The sequence below is a fragment of the Salvelinus alpinus genome, chromosome 10, assembly GCF_045679555.1.
Source record: "Salvelinus alpinus chromosome 10, SLU_Salpinus.1, whole genome shotgun sequence".
Lineage (NCBI taxonomy): Eukaryota > Metazoa > Chordata > Actinopteri > Salmoniformes > Salmonidae > Salvelinus > Salvelinus alpinus.
In genome coordinates, this window is record NC_092095.1 from 82,217,227 (window position 1) to 82,236,843 (window position 19,617).

The 19,617-nt window shown below is 48.0% G+C and overlaps 1 protein-coding gene across 1 annotated transcript in view; it reads left to right on the top strand.

The window, feature by feature from the left end:
* The window catches only part of gpc5a (glypican 5a), a 280,182-nt gene that overhangs the window by 77,284 nt on the left and 183,281 nt on the right, over positions 1-19,617 (top strand). Inside the window, exons 3-6 of the mRNA XM_071331026.1 lie at positions 11,569-12,104; positions 12,275-12,433; positions 17,295-17,428; positions 17,855-17,980. Coding sequence (XP_071187127.1) covers positions 11,569-12,104; positions 12,275-12,433; positions 17,295-17,428; positions 17,855-17,980 — 955 coding nt within the window. The remainder of the gene's footprint in view (positions 1-11,568; positions 12,105-12,274; positions 12,434-17,294; positions 17,429-17,854; positions 17,981-19,617) is intronic.

A 19,617-nucleotide genomic window follows, 5' to 3' on the forward strand; every position in this document is an offset into this window, starting at 1 on the left:
TCCTGTCCCCTGCTCTCCTCTCCTCTCCCCTGCTCTCCTCTCCCCTGCTCTCCTCTTCTCTCCTCTCCCCTGCTCTCCTCTCCTCTCCCTTGCTCTCCTCTCCCCTGCTCTCCTCTCCTCTCCTCTCCCCTGCTCTCCTCTCTCACCCTCTCTCCTCTCCTCTCTCATGCTCTCTCCTCTCCTCTCCCCTGCTCTCCTCTCTCATCCTCTCTCCTCTCTCATCCTCTCTCCTCTCCTCTCTCCTGCTCTTCTCTCATCCTCTCCCCTGCCATATACATTTAAACTCAGTTTTTCACAATTCCTGACATTTAATCCTCGTAAAAATTCCCTGTCTTAGGTCAGTTAGGATCACCACTTTATTTTAAGAATGTGAAATGTCAGAATAATAGTAGAGAGAATTATTTCTTTCAGCTTTTATTTCTTTCATCACATTCCCAGTGTGTCAGAAGTTTACATACACTCAATTAGTATTTGGTAGCATTGCCTTTAAATTGTTTAACTTGGGTCAAACGTTTCAGGTAGCCTTCCACAAGCTTCCCACAATAAGTTGGGTGAATTTTGGCCCATTCCTCCTGACAGAGCTGGTGTAATTGAGTCAGGTTTGTAGGCCTCCTTGCTCGCACACGCTTTTTCAGTTCTGCCCACACATTTTCTATAGGATTGAGGTCAGGGCTTTGTGATGGCCACTCCAATTCCTTGACTTTGTTGTCCTTAAGCCATTTTGCCACAACTTTGGAAGTATGCTTGGGGTCATTGTCAATTTGAAGACCCATTTGTAACCAATCTTTAACTTCCTGACTGATGTCTTGAGATGTTGCTTTAATATATCCACATAATTTTCCATCCTAATGATGCCATCTATTTTGTGAAGTGCACCAGTCCCTCCTGCAGCAAAGCACCCCCACAACATGATGCTGCCACCCCCGTGCTTCACGGTTGGGATGGTGTTCTTCGGCTTGCAAGCCTCCCCCTTTTACCTCCAAACATAACGATGGTCATTATGGCCAAACAGTTCTATTTTTGTTTCATCAGACCAGAGGACATTTCTCCAAAAAGTATGATCTTTGTCTCCATGTGCAGTTGCAAACCGTAGTCTGGCTTTTTTATGGCGGTTTTGGAGCAGTGGCTTCTTCCTTGCTGAGTGGCCTTTCAGGTTATGTCGATATAGGACTCGTTTTACTGTGGATATAGATACTTTTGTACCTGTTTCCTCCAGCATCTTCACAAGGTCCTTTGCTGTTGTGGCTGTCTCATATTATACCCTATTAGAGAGGATGGCTGTCTCATATTATACCCTATTAGAGAGGATGGCTGTCTCATATTATACCCTATCAGAGAGGATGGCTGTCTCATATTTTACCCTATTAGAGAGGATGGCTGTCTCATATTATACCCTATCAGAGAGGATGGCTGTGTCTCATATTATACCCTATTAGAGAGGATGGCTGTCTCATATTATACCCTATCAGAGAGGATGGCTGTGTCTCATATTATACCCTATTAGAGAGGATGGCTGTCTCATATTATACCCTATCAGAGAGGATGGCTGTGTCTCATATTATACCCTATTAGAGAGGATGGCTGTCTCATATTATACCTTATTAGAGAGGATGGCTGTCTCATGTTATACCCTATCAGAGACGATGGCTGTCTCATATTATACCCTATTAGAGAGGATGGCTGTCTCATATTATACCTTATTAGAGAGGATGGCTGTCTCATGTTATACCCTATCAGAGAGGATGGCTGTCTCATATTATACCTTATTAGAGAGGATGGCTGTCTCATATTATACCCTATTAGAGAGGATGGCTGTGTCTCATATTATACCCTATTAGAGAGGATGGCTGTCTCATATTATACCCTATTAGAGAGGATGGCTGTCTCATATTATACCCCATTAGAGAGGATGGCTGTCTAATATTATACCCTATCAGAGAGGATGGCTGTGTCTCATATTATACCCTATTAGAGAGGATGGCTGTCTCATATTATACCCTATTAGAGAGGATGGCTGTCTCATATTATACCCTATCAGAGAGGATGGCTGTGTCTCATATTATACCCTATTAGAGAGGATGGCTGTCTCATATTATACCCTATCAGAGAGGATGGCTGTGTCTCATATTATACCTTATTAGAGAGGATGGCTGTCTCATGTTATACCCTATCAGAGAGGATGGCTGTCTCATATTATACCTTATTAGAGAGGATGGCTGTCTCATATTATACCCTATCAGAGAGGATGCCTGTGTCTCATATTATACCCTATTAGAGAGGATGGCTGTCTCATATTATACCCTATCAGAGAGGATGGCTGTGTCTCATATTATACCTTATTAGAGAGGATGGCTGTCTCATGTTATACCCTATCAGAGAGGATGGCTGTCTCATATTATACCTTATTAGAGAGGATGGCTGTCTCATATTATACCCTATTAGAGAGGATGGCTGTCTCATATTATACCCTATTAGAGAGGATGGCTGTGTCTCATATTATACCCTATCAGAGAGGATGGCTGTGTCTCATATTATACCCTATCAGAGAGGATGGCTGTGTCTCATATTATACCCTATTAGAGAGGATGGCTGTCTCATATTATACCCTATCAGAGAGGATGGCTGTCTCATATTATACCCTATCAGAGAGGATGGCTGTCTCATATTATACCCTATTAGAGAGGATGGCTGTGTTTCATATTATACCCTATCAGAGAGGATGGCTGTGTCTCATATTATACCCTATTAGAGAGGATGGCTGTCTCATATTATACCTTATTAGAGAGGATGGCTGTCTCATGTTATACCCTATCAGAGAGGATGGCTGTCTCATATTATACCCTATTAGAGAGGATGGCTGTCTCATATTATACCCTATCAGAGAGGATGGCTGTCTCATATTATATCCTATCAGAGAGGATGGCTGTCTCATATTATACCCTATCAGAGAGGATGGCTGTCTCATATTATACCCTATCAGAGAGGATGGCTGTCTCATATTATACCCTATTAGAGAGGATGGCTGTCTCATATCATACCCTATCAGAGAGGATGGCTGTCTCATATTATACCCTATCAGAGAGGATGGCTGTGTCTCATATTATACCCTATCAGAGAGGATGGCTGTGTCTCATATTATACCCTATTAGAGAGGATGGCTGTCTCATAGTATACCTTATTAGAGAGGATGGCTGTCTCATATTATACCCTATTAGAGAGGATGGCTGTCTCATATTATACCCTATTAGAGAGGATGGCTGTCTCATAGTATACCCTATTAGAGAGGATGGCTGTCTCATATTATACCCTATCAGAGATGATGGCTGTCTCATATTATACCTTATTAGAGAGGATGGCTGTCTCATATTATACCCTATTAGAGAGGATGGCTGTCTCATATTATACCCTATTAGAGAGGATGGCTGTGTCTCATATTATACCCTATCAGAGAGGATGGCTGTGTCTCATATTATACCCTATCAGAGAGGATGGCTGTGTCTCATATTATACCCTATTAGAGAGGATGGCTGTCTCATATTATACCCTATCAGAGAGGATGGCTGTCTCATATTATACCCTATCAGAGAGGATGGCTGTCTCATATTATACCCTATTAGAGAGGATGGCTGTGTTTCATATTATACCCTATCAGAGAGGATGGCTGTGTCTCATATTATACCCTATTAGAGAGGATGGCTGTCTCATATTATACCTTATTAGAGAGGATGGCTGTCTCATGTTATACCCTATCAGAGAGGATGGCTGTCTCATATTATACCCTATTAGAGAGGATGGCTGTCTCATATTATACCCTATCAGAGAGGATGGCTGTCTCATATTATATCCTATCAGAGAGGATGGCTGTCTCATATTATACCCTATCAGAGAGGATGGCTGTCTCATATTATACCCTATCAGAGAGGATGGCTGTCTCATATTATACCCTATTAGAGAGGATGGCTGTCTCATATCATACCCTATCAGAGAGGATGGCTGTCTCATATTATACCCTATCAGAGAGGATGGCTGTGTCTCATATTATACCCTATCAGAGAGGATGGCTGTGTCTCATATTATACCCTATTAGAGAGGATGGCTGTCTCATAGTATACCTTATTAGAGAGGATGGCTGTCTCATATTATACCCTATTAGAGAGGATGGCTGTCTCATATTATACCCTATTAGAGAGGATGGCTGTCTCATAGTATACCCTATTAGAGAGGATGGCTGTCTCATATTATACCCTATCAGAGATGATGGCTGTCTCATAGTATACCCTATCAGAGAGGATGGCTGTCTCATATTATACCCTATCAGAGAGGATGGCTGTGTCTCATATTATACCCTATCAGAGAGGATGGCTGTCTCATAGTATACCCTATCAGAGAGGATGGCTGTCTCATATTATACCCTATCAGAGAGGATGGCTGTCTCATATTATACCCTATCAGAGAGGATGGCTGTCTCATAGTATACCCTATTAGAGAGGATGGCTGTCTCATATTATACCCTATCAGAGAGGATGGCTGTCTCATATTATACCCTATCAGAGAGGATGGCTGTCTCATAGTATACCCTATCAGAGAGGATGGCTGTCTCATATTATACCCTATCAGAGAGGATGGCTGTCTCATATTATACCCTATTGCCTACACTACCCTTCAACAGTTTGTGGGCACTTAGAAATGTCCTTGTTTTTGTCCATTACATGAACATCAAATTGATCAGAAATACAGTGTAGACATTGTTAATGTTGTAAATTACTATTGTAGCTGGAAACAGCAGATTTTTTATGGAATATCTACATAGGCGTACAGAGGCCAATTATCAGCAACCATCACTCCTGTGTTTCAATGGCACGTTGTGTTAGCTAATCCAAGTTTATATTTTTAAAAGGCTAATTGATCATTGGAAAATCCTTTTGCAATTATGTTAGCACAGCTGCAAACTTTTGTTCTGATTAAAGAAGCAATAAAACTGTCCTTCTTTAGACTAGTTGTGTATCTGGAGCATCAGCATTTGTGAGTTCGACTACAGGCTCAAAATGGCCAGAAACAAAGAACTTTCTTCTGAAACTCGTCATTCTTGTTCTGAGAAATGAAGGTTATTCCATGCGAGAAATTGCCAAGAAACTGAAGATCTCGTACAACGCTGTGTACTACTGCCTTCACAGAACAGCGCAAACTAGCCCTAACCAGAATAGGAAGAGGAGTGGGAGGCCCCGGTGCACAACTGAGCAAGAGGACAAGTACATTAGTGTCTAGTTTGAGAAACAAACACCTCACAAGTCCTCAACTGGCAGCTTTATTAAATAGTACCCGCAAAAACACCAGTCTCAATGTCAACAGTGAAGAGGCGACTCCGGGATGCTGGCCTTCTAGGCAGAATTGCAAAGAAAAAGCCATATCTCAGACTGGCCAATAAAAAGAAAAGATTAAGATGGGCAAAAGAACACAGACACTGGACAGAGGAAGATTGTAAAAAAGTGTTATGGACAGACGAATCTAAGTCTGAGGTGTTCGGCTCACAAAAGAAGAACGTTCGTGAGACGCAGAAAAAATGAAAATATGCTGGAGGAGTGAACCATCTGTGAAGCATGGTGGAGGCAATGTGGTGGTCTGGGGGTGCTGTGGTGGTTGATGCCATCTGTCAAGCATGGTGGAGGCAATGTGATGGTCTGGGGGTGCTGTGGTGGTTGATGCCATCTGTCAAGCATGGTGGAGGCAATGTGATGGTCTGGGGGTGCTGTGGTGGTTGATGCCATCTGTCAAGCATGGTGGAGGCAATGTGATGGTCTGGGGGTGCTGTGGTGGTTGATGCCATCTGTGAAGCATGGTGGAGGCAATGTGGTGGTCTGGGGGTGCTGTGGTGGTTGATGCCATCTGTCAAGCATGGTGGAGGCAATGTGATGGTCTGGGGGTGCTGTGGTGGTTGACGCCATCTGTCAAGCATGGTGGAGGCAATGTGATGGTCTGGGGGTGCTGTGGTGGTTGATGCCATCTGTCAAGCATGGTGGAGGCAATGTGATGGTCTGGGGGTGCTGTGGTGGTTGATGCCATCTGTCAAGCATGGTGGAGGCAATGTGATGGTCTGGGGGTGCTGTGGTGGTTGATGCCATCTGTCAAGCATGGTGGAGGCAATGTGATGGTCTGGGGGTGCTGTGGTGGTTGATGCCATCTGTCAAGCATGGTGGAGGCAATGTGATGGTCTGGGGGTGCTGTGGTGGTTGATGCCATCTGTCAAGCATGGTGGAGGCAATGTGATGGTCTGGGGGTGCTGTGGTGGTTGATGCCATCTGTCAAGCATGGTGGAGGCAATGTGATGGTCTGGGGGTGCTTTGGTGGTTGATGCCATCTGTCAAGCATGGTGGAGGCAATGTGATGGTCTGGGGGTGCTGTGGTGGTTGATGCCATCTGTCAAGCATGGTGGAGGCAATGTGATGGTCTGGGGGTGCTGTGGTGGTTGATGCCATCTGTCAAGCATGGTGGAGGCAATGTGATGGTCTGGGGGTGCTGTGGTGGTTGATGCCATCTGTCAAGCATGGTGGAGGCAATGTGATGGTCTGGGGGTGCTGTGGTGGTTGATGCCATCTGTCAAGCATGGTGGAGGCAATGTGATGGTCTGGGGGTGCTTTGGTGGTTGATGCCATCTGTCAAGCATGGTGGAGGCAATGTGATGGTCTGGGGGTGCTGTGGTGGTTGATGCCATCTGTCAAGCATGGTGGAGGCAATGTGATGGTCTGGGGGTGCTGTGGTGGTTGATGCCATCTGTCAAGCATGGTGGAGGCAATGTGATGGTCTGGGGTGCTTTAGTGGTTGATGCCATCTGTCAAGCATGGTGGAGGCAATGTGATGGTCTGGGGGTGCTTTGGTGGTTGACGCCATCTGTCAAGCATGGTGGAGGCAATGTGATGGTCTGGGGGTGCTGTGGTGGTTGATGCCATCTGTCAAGCATGGTGGAGGCAATGTGATGGTCTGGGGTGCTTTAGTGGTTGATGCCATTTGTCAAGCATGGAGGAGGCAATGTGATGGTCTGGGGGTGCTTTGGTGGTTGACGCCATCTGTCAAGCATGGTGGAGGCAATGTGATGGTCTGGGGGTGCTTTGGTGGTTGACGCCATCTGTCAAGCATGGTGGAGGCAATGTGATGGTCTGGGGGTGCTGTGGTGGTTGATGCCATCTGTCAAGCATGGTGGAGGCAATGTGATGGTCTGGGGGTGCTTTGGTGGTTGACGCCATCTGTCAAGCATGGTGGAGGCAATGTGATGGTCTGGGGGTGCTTTGGTGGTGGTAAAGTGGGAGATTTGTACGGGGTAAAAGGGATCTTGAAGAAGGAAGGATATCACTCCATTTTTCAACGCCATGCCATACCCTGTGGACGGAGCTTAATTGGAGCCAATTTCCTCCTACAACAGGACAATGACCCAAAGCACAGCTCCAAACTATGCTAGAACTATTTAGGGTAGAAGCAGTCAGCTGGTGTTCTGTCTATAATGGAGTGTCCAGCACAGTCACCGGATCTCAACCCTATTGAGCTGTTGTGGGAGCAGCTTGACCGTATGGTACGTCAGAAGTGCCCATCAAGCCAATGTAGTGTAGGTAGTGCACTACTTTTGACCAGGGCCCACAGTACTCATGTAGTGCACTACTTTTGACCAGGGCCCACAGTACTCACAACCCTAACCTCACCTCTCCTCTCCCCAGTCACCAGACTCCTTCATCAACCCTAACCTCACCTCCCCTCTCCCCAGTCACCAGACTCCTACATCAACCCTAACCACACCTCTCCCCAGTCACCAGACTCCTACATCAACCCTAACCTCTCCTCACCTCTCCCCAGTCACCAGACTCCTACATCAACCCTAACCTCCCCTCTCCCCAGTCACCAGACTCCTACATCAACCCTAACCACACCTCTCCCTAGTCACCAGACTCCTACATCAACCCTAACCTCTCCTCACCTCTCCCCAGTCACCAGACTCCTACATCAACCCTAACCTCTCCTCTCCTCTCCCCAGTCAGACTCAGAGATCAGATGCTGTTAATCCTTTAATCAGACAGATCCCTTTCTCTCAACCTGGCACCCAGAGCTGTCACATCACCCCCCCCCCCAGTGCTGGGTGTTTTCCGGTTCGGAGGGTACCTAGGCTCCGGCACGTCTCCTTCCAACCCCCCTCAGTCCCTCTCTCTAAACTGCCTGCCCTCACCACTGGCTCTCTCTCAGCCCCCAGCTCTCTGCTTCACCCCTACAGCAGAGTTACAGCACCACAGCCCCATGACAGGCACATGGTGTGGGATACTAGCTCGTCCCAGCCTGGGGGAAGGAGAGACTACCCACTGGTCACGTCCTAGCTCGTCCCAGCCTGGGGGAAGGAGAGACTACCCACTGGTCACGTCCTAGCTCGTCCCATCCTGGGGGAAGGAGAGACTACCCACTGGTCACGTCCTAGCTCGTCCCAGCCTGGAGGAAGGAGAGACTACCCTCGGGTCACGTCCTAGCTCGTCCCATCCTGGGGGAAGGAGAGACTACCCTCTGGTCACGTCCTAGCTCGTCCCATCCTGGAGGAAGGAGAGACTACCCACTGGTCACGTCCTAGCTCGTCCCATCCTGGGGGAAGGAGAGACTACCCTCTGGTCACGTCCTAGCTCGTCCCATCCTGGAGGAAGGAGAGACTACCCTCTGGTCACGTCCTAGCTCGTCCCATCCTGGAGGAAGGAGAGACTACCCACTGGTCACGTCCTAGCTCGTCCCATCCTGGGGGAAGGAGAGACTACCCTCTGGTCACGTCCTAGCTCGTCCCATCCTGGGGGAAGGAGAGACTACCCTCTGGTCACGTCCTAGCTCGTCCCATCCTGGAGGAAGGAGAGACTACCATCTGGTCACGTCCTAGCTCGTCCCATCCTGGGGGAAGGAGAGACTACCCACGGGTCACGTCCTAGCTCGTCCCATCCTGGAGGAAGGAGAGACTACCCTCTGGTCAGGTCCTAGCTCGTCCCATCCTGTAGGAAGGAGAGACTACCCTCTGGTCACGTCCTAGCTCGTCCCAGCCTGGGCCCTGGAGGAAGGAGAGACTACCCTCTGGTCACGTCCTAGCTCGTCCCATCCTGGAGGAAGGAGAGACTACCCTCTGGTCACGTCCTAGCTCGTCCCAGCCTGGAGGAAGGAGAGACTACCCTCTGGTCACGTCCTAGCTCGTCCCATCCTGGGGGAAGGAGAGACTACCCTCTGGTCACGTCCTAGCTCGTCCCATCCTGGAGGAAGGAGAGACTACCCTCTGGTCACGTCCTAGCTCGTCCCATCCTGGAGGAAGGAGAGACTACCCTCTGGTCACGTCCTAGCTCGTCCCATCCTGGAGGAAGGAGAGACTACCCTCTGGTCACGTCCTAGCTCGTCCCATCCTGGGGGAAGGAGAGACTACCCTCTGGTCACGTCCTAGCTCGTCCCATCCTGGGGGAAAGAGAGACTACCCACTGGGCACGTCCTAGCTCGTCCCATCCTGGGAGAAAGAGAGACTACCCTCTGGTCACGTCCTAGCTTGTCCCATCCTGGGGGAAGGAGAGACTACCCACTGGTCACGTCCTAGCTCGTCCCATCCTGGAGGAAGGAGAGACTACCCTCTGGTCACGTCCTAGCTCGTCCCAGCCTGGAGGAAGGAGAGATTACCCTCTGGTCACGTCCTAGCTCGTCCCATCCTGGAGGAAGGAGAGACTACCCTCTGGTCACGTCCTAGCTCGTCCCATCCTGGGGGAAGGAGAGACTACCCTCTGGTCACGTCCTAGCTCGTCCCAGCCTGGGGGAAGGAGAGACTACCCTCTGGTCACGTCCTAGCTCGTCTCAGCCTGGAGGAAGGAGAGACTACCCTCTGGTCACGTCCTAGCTCGTCCCATCCTGGAGGAAGGAGAGACTACCCTCTGGTCACGTTCTAGCTCGGATCTAAACCTTCTGTCGTACTGCGCCCCAGAAACCCTTTCAATCCCTTCCCCCCTCTCCTCCTGTAGAAACCCTCTTTCTTTCTCTCTCTCTCCCTCCATCCCCCTCTGCCTCTCTCTCTCTCCCTCCATCCCCCTCTGCCTCTCTCTCTCTCCCTCCATCCCCCTCTCCCCCTCTGCCACTCTCTCTCTCTCTCTCCCTCCTCCCCCCTCTCCCCCTCTGCCACTCTCTCTCTCTCTCTCTCTCTCTCCATCCCCCTCTCCCCCTCTGCCTCTCTCCCTCCATCCCCCTCTCCCCCTCTGCCACTCTCTCTCTCTCTCTCCCTCCATCCCCCTCTCCCCCTCTCCCCCTCTGCCTCTCTCCCTCCATCCCCCTCTCCCCCTCTGCCTCTCTCTCTCTCTCTCTCAATTCAATTCAATTCATGGGGCTTTGTTGGCATGGGAAACATATGTTAACATTGCCAAAGCAAGTGAGGTAGATAATATATAAAAGTGAAATAAACATTAAAAATGAACAGTAAACATTACACATACAGAGGTTTCAAAAGAATAAAGACATTACAAATGTCATATTATATATATACAGTGTTGTAACAATGTACAAATGGTTAAAGTACAAAAGGGAAAATAAATAAACATAAATATTGGTTGTATTTACAATGGTGTTTGTTCTTCACTGGTTGCCCTTTTCTTGTGGCAACAGGTCACAATTCTTGCTGCTGTGATGGCACACTGTGGTATTTCACCCAGTAGATATGGGAGTTTATCAAGATTGGGTTTGTTTTCAAATTCTCTGTGGATCTGTGTAATCTGAGGGAAATATGTGTCTCTAATATGGTCCTACCTCCCCCTCTGCCTTTCTCTCTCTCTCCCTCCATCCCCCTCTCCCCCTCTCTCTCTCTCTCCCTCCTCCCCCCTCTCCCTCCACCCCCCTCTCCCCCTCTGCCTCTCTCCCTCCATCCCCCTCTCCCCCTCTCTCTCTCTCTCCCTCCTCCCCCCTCTCCCTCCACCCCCCTCTCCCCCTCTGCCTCTCTCCCTCCATCCCCCTCTCCCCCTCTCTCTCTCTCTCCCTCCTCCCCCCTCTCCCCCTCTGCCTCTCTCCCTCCATCCCCCTCTCCCCCTCTCTCTCTCTCTCCTCCACCCCCCTCTCCCCCTCCCCCTCTCTCTCTCTCTCTCTCTCTCTCTCTCTCTCTCTCTCTCTCTCTCTCTCTCTCTCTCTCTCTCTCTCTCTCTCTCTCTCTCTCTCTCTCTCCCTCCATCCCCCTCTCCCCCTCTCTCTCTCTCTCCCTCCTCCCCCCTCTCCCCCTCTGCCTCTCTCCCTCCATCCCCCTCTCCCCCTCTCTCTCTCTCTCCCTCCACCCCCCTCTCCCCCTCCCCCTCTCTCTCTCTCCCCCTCTGCCTTTCTCTCTCTCTCTCTCTCTCCCTCTCTCCCTCCATCCCCCTCTCCCCCTCTGCCTCTCTCCCTCCATCCCCCTCTCCCCCTCTGCCTCTCTCTCCCTCTCTCTCTCTCTCCCTCCATCCCCCTCTCCCTCCTCCCCCCTCTCCCCCTCTGCCTCTCTCCCTCCTCCCCCCCTCTCCCCCTCTCCCCCTCTCTGCCTCCTCCCTCCTCCCCTCTCTCCCCCTCTCTCTCCTCCTGTAGAAACCTTTGAGTCTTTGATGAAGGCATCAGAGAACCACACCAACCTGCTCCTCCAGGCGTCGTACCGTAACATGGCTGGGGAGGCGTCAGGTCTGGTGAGAGAGTTGTTCACTGACGTCGGCCTCTTCCTCCTTGGCTCCGAACTCAACGTCGATGACATCACCAACCGCTTCTTCGACGCTCTCTTCCCATTGGTCTACAACCACCTCATCGACCCCGGCCTCAGCCGCGTCACCCCCGGCTACGCCGAGTGCGTCCGCTCCGCCCGACGCGATTTGACCCCGTTCGGCGCCGCTCCGGGAGTCCTAGCCGATCAGATCGGGAGGTCGGGGGTCGGGGGTCGTGTGCTGTTACAGGCGCTTCACCTCGGCGTTGAGGTGATCAACACCACGGATCACCTGGCGTTTAGCAGGGAGTGTCGTAGAGCTCTGCTCAGGATGCAGTACTGTCCCCACTGCCACGGACTCACCCTGTCTCAGCCCTGTATGGGCTACTGTCTCAACGTGATGCGCGGCTGTCTGGCTAGCGTGGCTGAGGTAACCCTGGCTTTGTTCTTTTACACATAATACCACTGTTCTATATACTCCTCTGCTTGTTATCTATTCATCCCTCGTATTGCTTCTTGTTTCATTTTGATTTGTTTTACTGGAAAGTGTTTAAAAAATAAAATAAAAGGTTGTAAATAGATTTTGGATTGTGATTTGAGGTGGACCCCCATTGGAGAGAATTCGTGAGGTCGTTAGAGGGGCTGTCGGCCCGCATGCACGGAACTCAGGACCTGGAGCAAGTGCTGCTGGGAGTTCACCACGTCGTCCACGATGCCGTCGCACATGCTCAGAAGAACGGGCCACACCTCTCTGCACAGGTGAGGTGTTCGGTGACGCGTTGTCGTCCCCCGGGATGAAGTTCAGAGTGCATTTTAGAAATGTGCATCAGACTAAGTGAATAACATCCTTATAAAACCAACCAGACTAAGTGGATAACATCCTTATAAAACCAACCAGTCACCAGACTAAGTGAATAACATCCTTATAAAACCAACCAGTCACCAGACTAAGTGAATAACATCCTTATAAAACCAACCAGACTAAGTGAATAACATCCTTATAAAACCAACCAGACTAAGTGAATAACATCCTTATAAAACCAACCAGTCACCAGACTAAGTGGATAACATTCCTTATAAAACCAACCAGACTAAGTGAATAACATCCTTATAAAACCAACCAGTCACCAGACTAAGTGAATAACATCCTTATAAAACCAACCAGTCACCAGACTAAGTGAATAACATCCTTATAAAACCAACCAGACTAAGTGAATAACATCCTTATAAAACCAACCAGACTAAGTGAATAACATCCTTATAAAACCAACCAGTCACCAGACTAAGTGAATAACATCCTTATAAAACCAACCAGTCACCAGACTAAGTGAATAACATCCTTATAAAACCAACCAGTCACCAGACTAAGTGAATAACATCCTTATAAAACCAACCAGTCACCAGACTAAGTGAATAACGTCCTTATAAAACCAACCAGTCACCAGACTAAGTGAATAACATCCTTATAAAACCAACCAGTCACCAGACTAAGTGAATAACATCCTTATAAAACCAACCAGTCACCAGACTAAGTGAATAACATCCTTATAAAACCAACCAGTCACCAGACTAAGTGAATAACGTCCTTATAAAACCAACCAGACACCAGACTAAGTGAATAACATCCTTATAAAACCAACCAGACTAAGTGAATAACATCCTTATAAAACCAACCAGTCACCAGACTAAGTGAATAACATCCTTATAAAACCAACCAGTCACCAGACTAAGTGAATAACATCCTTATAAAACCAACCAGTCACCAGACTAAGTGAATAACATCCTTATAAAACCAACCAGACACCAGACTAAGTGAATAACATCCTTATAAAACCAACCAGTCACCAGACTAAGTGAATAACATCCTTATAAAACCAACCAGTCACCAGACTAAGTGAATAACATCCTTATAAAACCAACCAGTCACCAGACTAAGTGAATAACATCCTTATAAAACCAACCAGTCACCAGACTAAGTGAATAACATCCTTATAAAACCAACCAGTCACCAGACTAAGTGAATAACATCCTTATAAAACCAACCAGACTAAGTGAATAACATCCTTATAAAACCAACCAGACTAAGTGAATAACATCCTTATAAAACCAACCAGTCACCAGACTAAGTGAATAACATCCTTATAAAACCAACCAGTCACCAGACTAAGTGAATAACATCCTTATAAAACCAACCAGTCACCAGACTAAGTGAATAACATCCTTATAAAACCAACCAGTCACCAGACTAAGTGAATAACGTCCTTATAAAACCAACCAGTCACCAGACTAAGTGAATAACATCCTTATAAAACCAACCAGTCACCAGACTAAGTGAATAACATCCTTATAAAACCAACCAGTCACCAGACTAAGTGAATAACATCCTTATAAAACCAACCAGTCACCAGACTAAGTGAATAACGTCCTTATAAAACCAACCAGACACCAGACTAAGTGAATAACATCCTTATAAAACCAACCAGACTAAGTGAATAACATCCTTATAAAACCAACCAGACTAAGTGAATATCATCCTTATAAAACCAACCAGTCACCAGACTAAGTGAATAACATCCTTATAAAACCAACCAGTCACCAGACTAAGTGAATAACATCCTTATAAAACCAACCAGTCACCAGACTAAGTGAATAACATCCTTATAAAACCAACCAGACACCAGACTAAGTGAATAACATCCTTATAAAACCAACCAGACTAAGTGAATATCATCCTTATAAAACCAACCAGACTAAGTGGATAACATCCTTATAAAACCAACCAGTCACCAGACTAAGTGAATAACATCCTTATAAAACCAACCAGACTAAGTGAATAACATCCTTATAAAACCAACCAGTCACCAGACTAAGTGAATAACATCCTTATAAAACCAACCAGTCACCAGACTAAGTGAATAACATCCTTATAAAACCAACCAGACTAAGTGAATATCATCCTTATAAAACCAACCAGACTAAGTGGATAACATCCTTATAAAACCAACCAGTCACCAGACTAAGTGAATAACATCCTTATAAAACCAACCAGTCACCAGACTAAGTGAATAACATCCTTATAAAACCAACCAGACTAAGTGAATAACATCCTTATAAAACCAACCAGTCACCAGACTAAGTGAATAACATCCTTATAAAACCAACCAGACTAAGTGAATAACATCCTTATAAAACCAACCAGTCACCAGACTAAGTGAATAACATCCTTATAAAACCAACCAGTCACCAGACTAAGTGAATATCATCCTTATAAAACCAACAGACTAAGTGAATAACATCCTTATAAAACCAACCAGTCACCAGACTAAGTGAATAACATCCTTATAAAACCAACCAGACTAAGTGAATAACATCCTTATAAAACCAACCAGACTAAGTGAATAACATCCTTATAAAACCAACCAGTCACCAGACTAAGTGGATAACATCCTTATAAAACCAACCAACATAGACTACAGTGAGTAGTGTACACTAGACTGGCTCACTTCAACATAGACTACAGTGAGTAGTGTACACTAGACTGGCTCACTTCAACATAGACTACAGTGAGTAGTGTACACTAGACTGGCTCACTTCAACATAGACTACAGTGAGTAGTGTACACTAGACTGGCTCACTTCAACATAGACTACAGTGAGTAGTGTACACTAGACTGGCTCACTTCAACATAGACTACAGTGAGTAGTGTACACTAGACTGGCTCACTTCAACATAGACTACAGTGAGAGTTATAATGTTTGGTACACTAGTGTGTATGTGATCAAATACCAATGTAAGCAAGGTTTAAACGATTATGTTTTAGTCAAATATTATATATTTTTGGGCTTCTTATCTTCTTATTTCTAATTACGTTCCGGCCCCCCCGACCGTCAGCTCAAGACAAAACTATCCCATAACTGAATCTAGTTGATGATCCCTACCCTACGGTGCATTGCTTTAGACCAGAGTCCTCTGGGTCCATCTAGTGGAGACATCCTGCCACTGCACCCTGTTAGTGTCCAGAGTCCTCTGGGTCCATCTAGTGGAGACATCCTGCCACTGCACCCTGTTAGTGTCCAGAGTCCTCTGGGTCCATCTAGTGGAGACATCCTGCCACTGCACCCTGTTAGTGTCCAGAGTCCTCTGGGTCCATCTAGTGGAGACATCGTGCCACTGCACCCTGTTAGTGTCCAGAGTCCTCTGGGTCCATCTAGTGGAGACATCGTGCCACTGCACCCTGTTAGTGTCCAGAGTCCTCTGGGTCCCTCTAGTGGAGACATCCTACCACTACACCCTGTTAGTGTCCAGAGTCCTCTGGGTCCATCTAGTGGAGACATCCTGCCACTGCACCCTGTTAGTGTCCAGAGTCCTCTGGGTCCAACTAGTGGAGACATCCTGCCACTGCACCCTGTTAGTGTCCAGAGTCCTCTGGGTCCATCTAGTGGAGACATCGTGCCACTGCACCCTGTTAGTGTCCAGAGTCCTCTGGGTCCATCTAGTGGAGACATCGTGCCACTGCACCCTGTTAGTGTCCAGAGTCCTCTGGGTCCATCTAGTGGAGACATCCTGACACTGCACCCTGTTAGTGCCCAGAGTTCTCTGGGTCCATCTAGTGGAGACATCCTGCCACTGCACCCTGTTAGTGTCCAGAGTCCTCTGGGTCCATCTAGTGGAGACATCCTGCCACTGCACCCTGTTAGTGTCCAGAGTCCTCTGGGTCCATCTAGTGGAGACATCCTGCCACTGCACCCTGTTAGTGTCCAGAGTCCTCTGGGTCCATCTAGTGGAGACATCCTGCCACTGCACCCTGTTAGTGTCCAGAGTCCTCTGGGTCCATCTAGTGGAGACATCGTGCCACTGCACCCTGTTAGTGTCCAGAGTCCTCTGGGTCCATCTAGTGGAGACATCGTGCCACTGCACCCTGTTAGTGTCCAGAGTCCTCTGGGTCCCTCTAGTGGAGACATCCTACCACTACACCCTGTTAGTGTCCAGAGTCCTCTGGGTCCATCTAGTGGAGACATCCTGCCACTGCACCCTGTTAGTGTCCAGAGTCCTCTGGGTCCAACTAGTGGAGACATCCTGCCACTGCACCCTGTTAGTGTCCAGAGTCCTCTGGGTCCATCTAGTGGAGACATCGTGCCACTGCACCCTGTTAGTGTCCAGAGTCCTCTGGGTCCATCTAGTGGAGACATCGTGCCACTGCACCCTGTTAGTGTCCAGAGTCCTCTGGGTCCATCTAGTGGAGACATCCTGCCACTGCACCCTGTTAGTGTCCAGAGTCCTCTGGGTCCATCTAGTGGAGACATCCTGCCACTGCACCCTGTTAGGAGGGTGTCCAGAGTCCTCTGGGTCCCTCTAGTGGAGACATCCTGCCACTGCACCCTGTTAATGTCCAGAGTCCTCTGGGTCCATCTAGTGGAGACATCCTGCCACTGCACCCTGTTAGTGTCCAGAGTCCTCTGGGTCCATCTAGTGGAGACATCCTGCCACTGCACCCTGTTAGTGTCCAGAGTCCTCTGGGTCCATCTAGTGGAGACATCCTGCCACTGCACCCTGTTAGGCGCTCTCTATCACTAGTAGATGTACATCAGCTGATTGTTCTGTGTGTTTTAATGTGCTCCAGGTGTATAAAGTATGTGGTCACCCCAGTAGACAGCCTGCCCAGTCAGTCAGTGGCCAGCAGGACGGTGCTAGAGAGTCCATCCCTCTCAAAGCCTCCATCAGAGAAACAGGAAACACCCTGGCTACCAGGAGGAAGTGAGTACACTGTCTCAGTTCACCACCGCTAACCACGTTATAGTGAGTACACTGTCTCAGTTCACCACCGCTAACCACGTTATAGTGAGTACACTGTCTCAGTTCACCACCGCTAACCACGTTATAGTGAGTACACTGTCTCAGTTCACCACCGCTAACCACGTTATAGTCCTCTAACCAGTCACTTTATAGTGAGTACACTGTCTCAGTTCACCACCGCTAACCACTCACTTTATACTCCTCATTTTCTACTCAGCCCTTCTTCAGCACTTTCAGACAATACTCAAAAGGTTGAGATCTCTCAGGGCATATTTTGTTGTTGATTTAGGTTTGCTTAGATGATAATTTTAGCGTTATGAGGCTCTCGAGAGGACTGGGGGTGTGGATGTTTACCAGTGTTGGTCACCTGTGTGTCTCTCTCAACAGAGACTTCCTGAACAGTCTACGTTTGTACCGTACCTTCTACGGTGGCCTGGCGGATCAGCTGTGTGTGAGCCAGCTCGCCTCCGCCGATGGACTGGCCTGCTGGAACGGCGCTGATGTTGTTAAGAGGTATATGCCCCCCCCCCCACTGCCCACCCCACACACAGACCTATCACTGACCTGGCTACTTCTCTCTCTCCACTGCCCCCCCCCCCCACACAGACCTATCACTGACCCCTTCCTCTGGGAAGACCACCACAGACCAGATATCTACCCAGTAGTAGTAAAGTTTCCTCTGGGAAGACCACCACAGACCAGATATCTACCCAGTAGTAGTAAAGTTTCCTCTGGAAGACCACCACAGACCAGATATCTACCAGTAGTAGTAAAGTTTCCTCTGGGAAGACCACCACAGACCAGATATCTACCCAGTAGTAGTAAAGTTTCCTCTGGGAAGACCACCACAGACCAGATATCTACCCAGTAGTAGTACAGTTTCCTCCTGGAGACCACCACAGACCAGATATCTACCCAGTAGTAGTAAAGTTTCCTCTGGGAAGACCACCACAGACCAGATATCTACCCAGTAGTAGTAAAGTTTCCTCTGGGAAGACCACCACAGACCAGATATCTACCCAGTAGTAGTAAAGTTTCCTCTGGGAAGACCACCACAGACCAGATATCTACCCAGTAGTAGTAAAGTTTCCTCTGGGAAGACCACCACAGACCAGATATCTACCCAGTAGTAGTAAAGTTTCCCTCTGGGAAGACCACCACAGACCAGATATCTACCCAGTAGTAGTAAAGTTTCCTCTGGAAGACCACCACAGACCAGATATCTACCCAGTAGTAGTAAAGTTTCCTCTGGGAAGACCACCACAGACCAGATATCTACCCAGTAGTAGTAAAGTTTCCTCTGGAAGACCACCACAGACCAGATATCTACCCAGTAGTAGTAAAGTTCCCTCCTGGGAAGACCACCACAGACCAGATATCTACCCAGTAGTAGTAAAGTTTCCTCTGGAAGACCACCACAGACCAGATATCTACCCAGTAGTAGTAAAGTTTCCTCTGGGAAGACCACCACAGACCAGATATCTACCCAGTAGTAGTAAAGTTTCCTCTGGGAAGACCACCACAGACCAGATATCTACCCAGTAGTAGTACAGTTTCCTCCTGGAGACCACCACAGACCAGATATCTACCCAGTAGTAGTAAAGTTTCCTCTGGAAGACCACCACAGACCAGATATCTACCCAGTAGTAGTAAAGTTTCCTCTGGAAGACCACCACAGACCAGATATCTACCCAGTAGTAGTAAAGTTTCCTCCTGGGAAGACCACCACAGACCAGATATCTACCCAGTAGTAGTAAAGTTTCCTCTGGAAGACCACCACAGACCAGATATCTACCCAGTAGTAGTAAAGTTTCCTCTGGGAAGACCACCACAGACCAGATATCTACCCAGTAGTAGTAAAGTTTCCTCTGGGAAGACCACCACAGACCAGATATCTACCCAGTAGTAGTACAGTTTCCTCCTGGAGACCACCACAGACCAGATATCTACCCAGTAGTAGTAAAGTTTCCTCTGGAAGACCACCACAGACCAGATATCTACCCAGTAGTAGTAAAGTTTCCTCTGGGAAGACCACCACAGACCAGATATCTACCCAGTAGTAGTAAAGTTTCCTCTGGGAAGACCACCACAGACCAGATATCTACCCAGTAGTAGTAAAGTTTCCTCTGGGAAGACCACCACAGACCAGA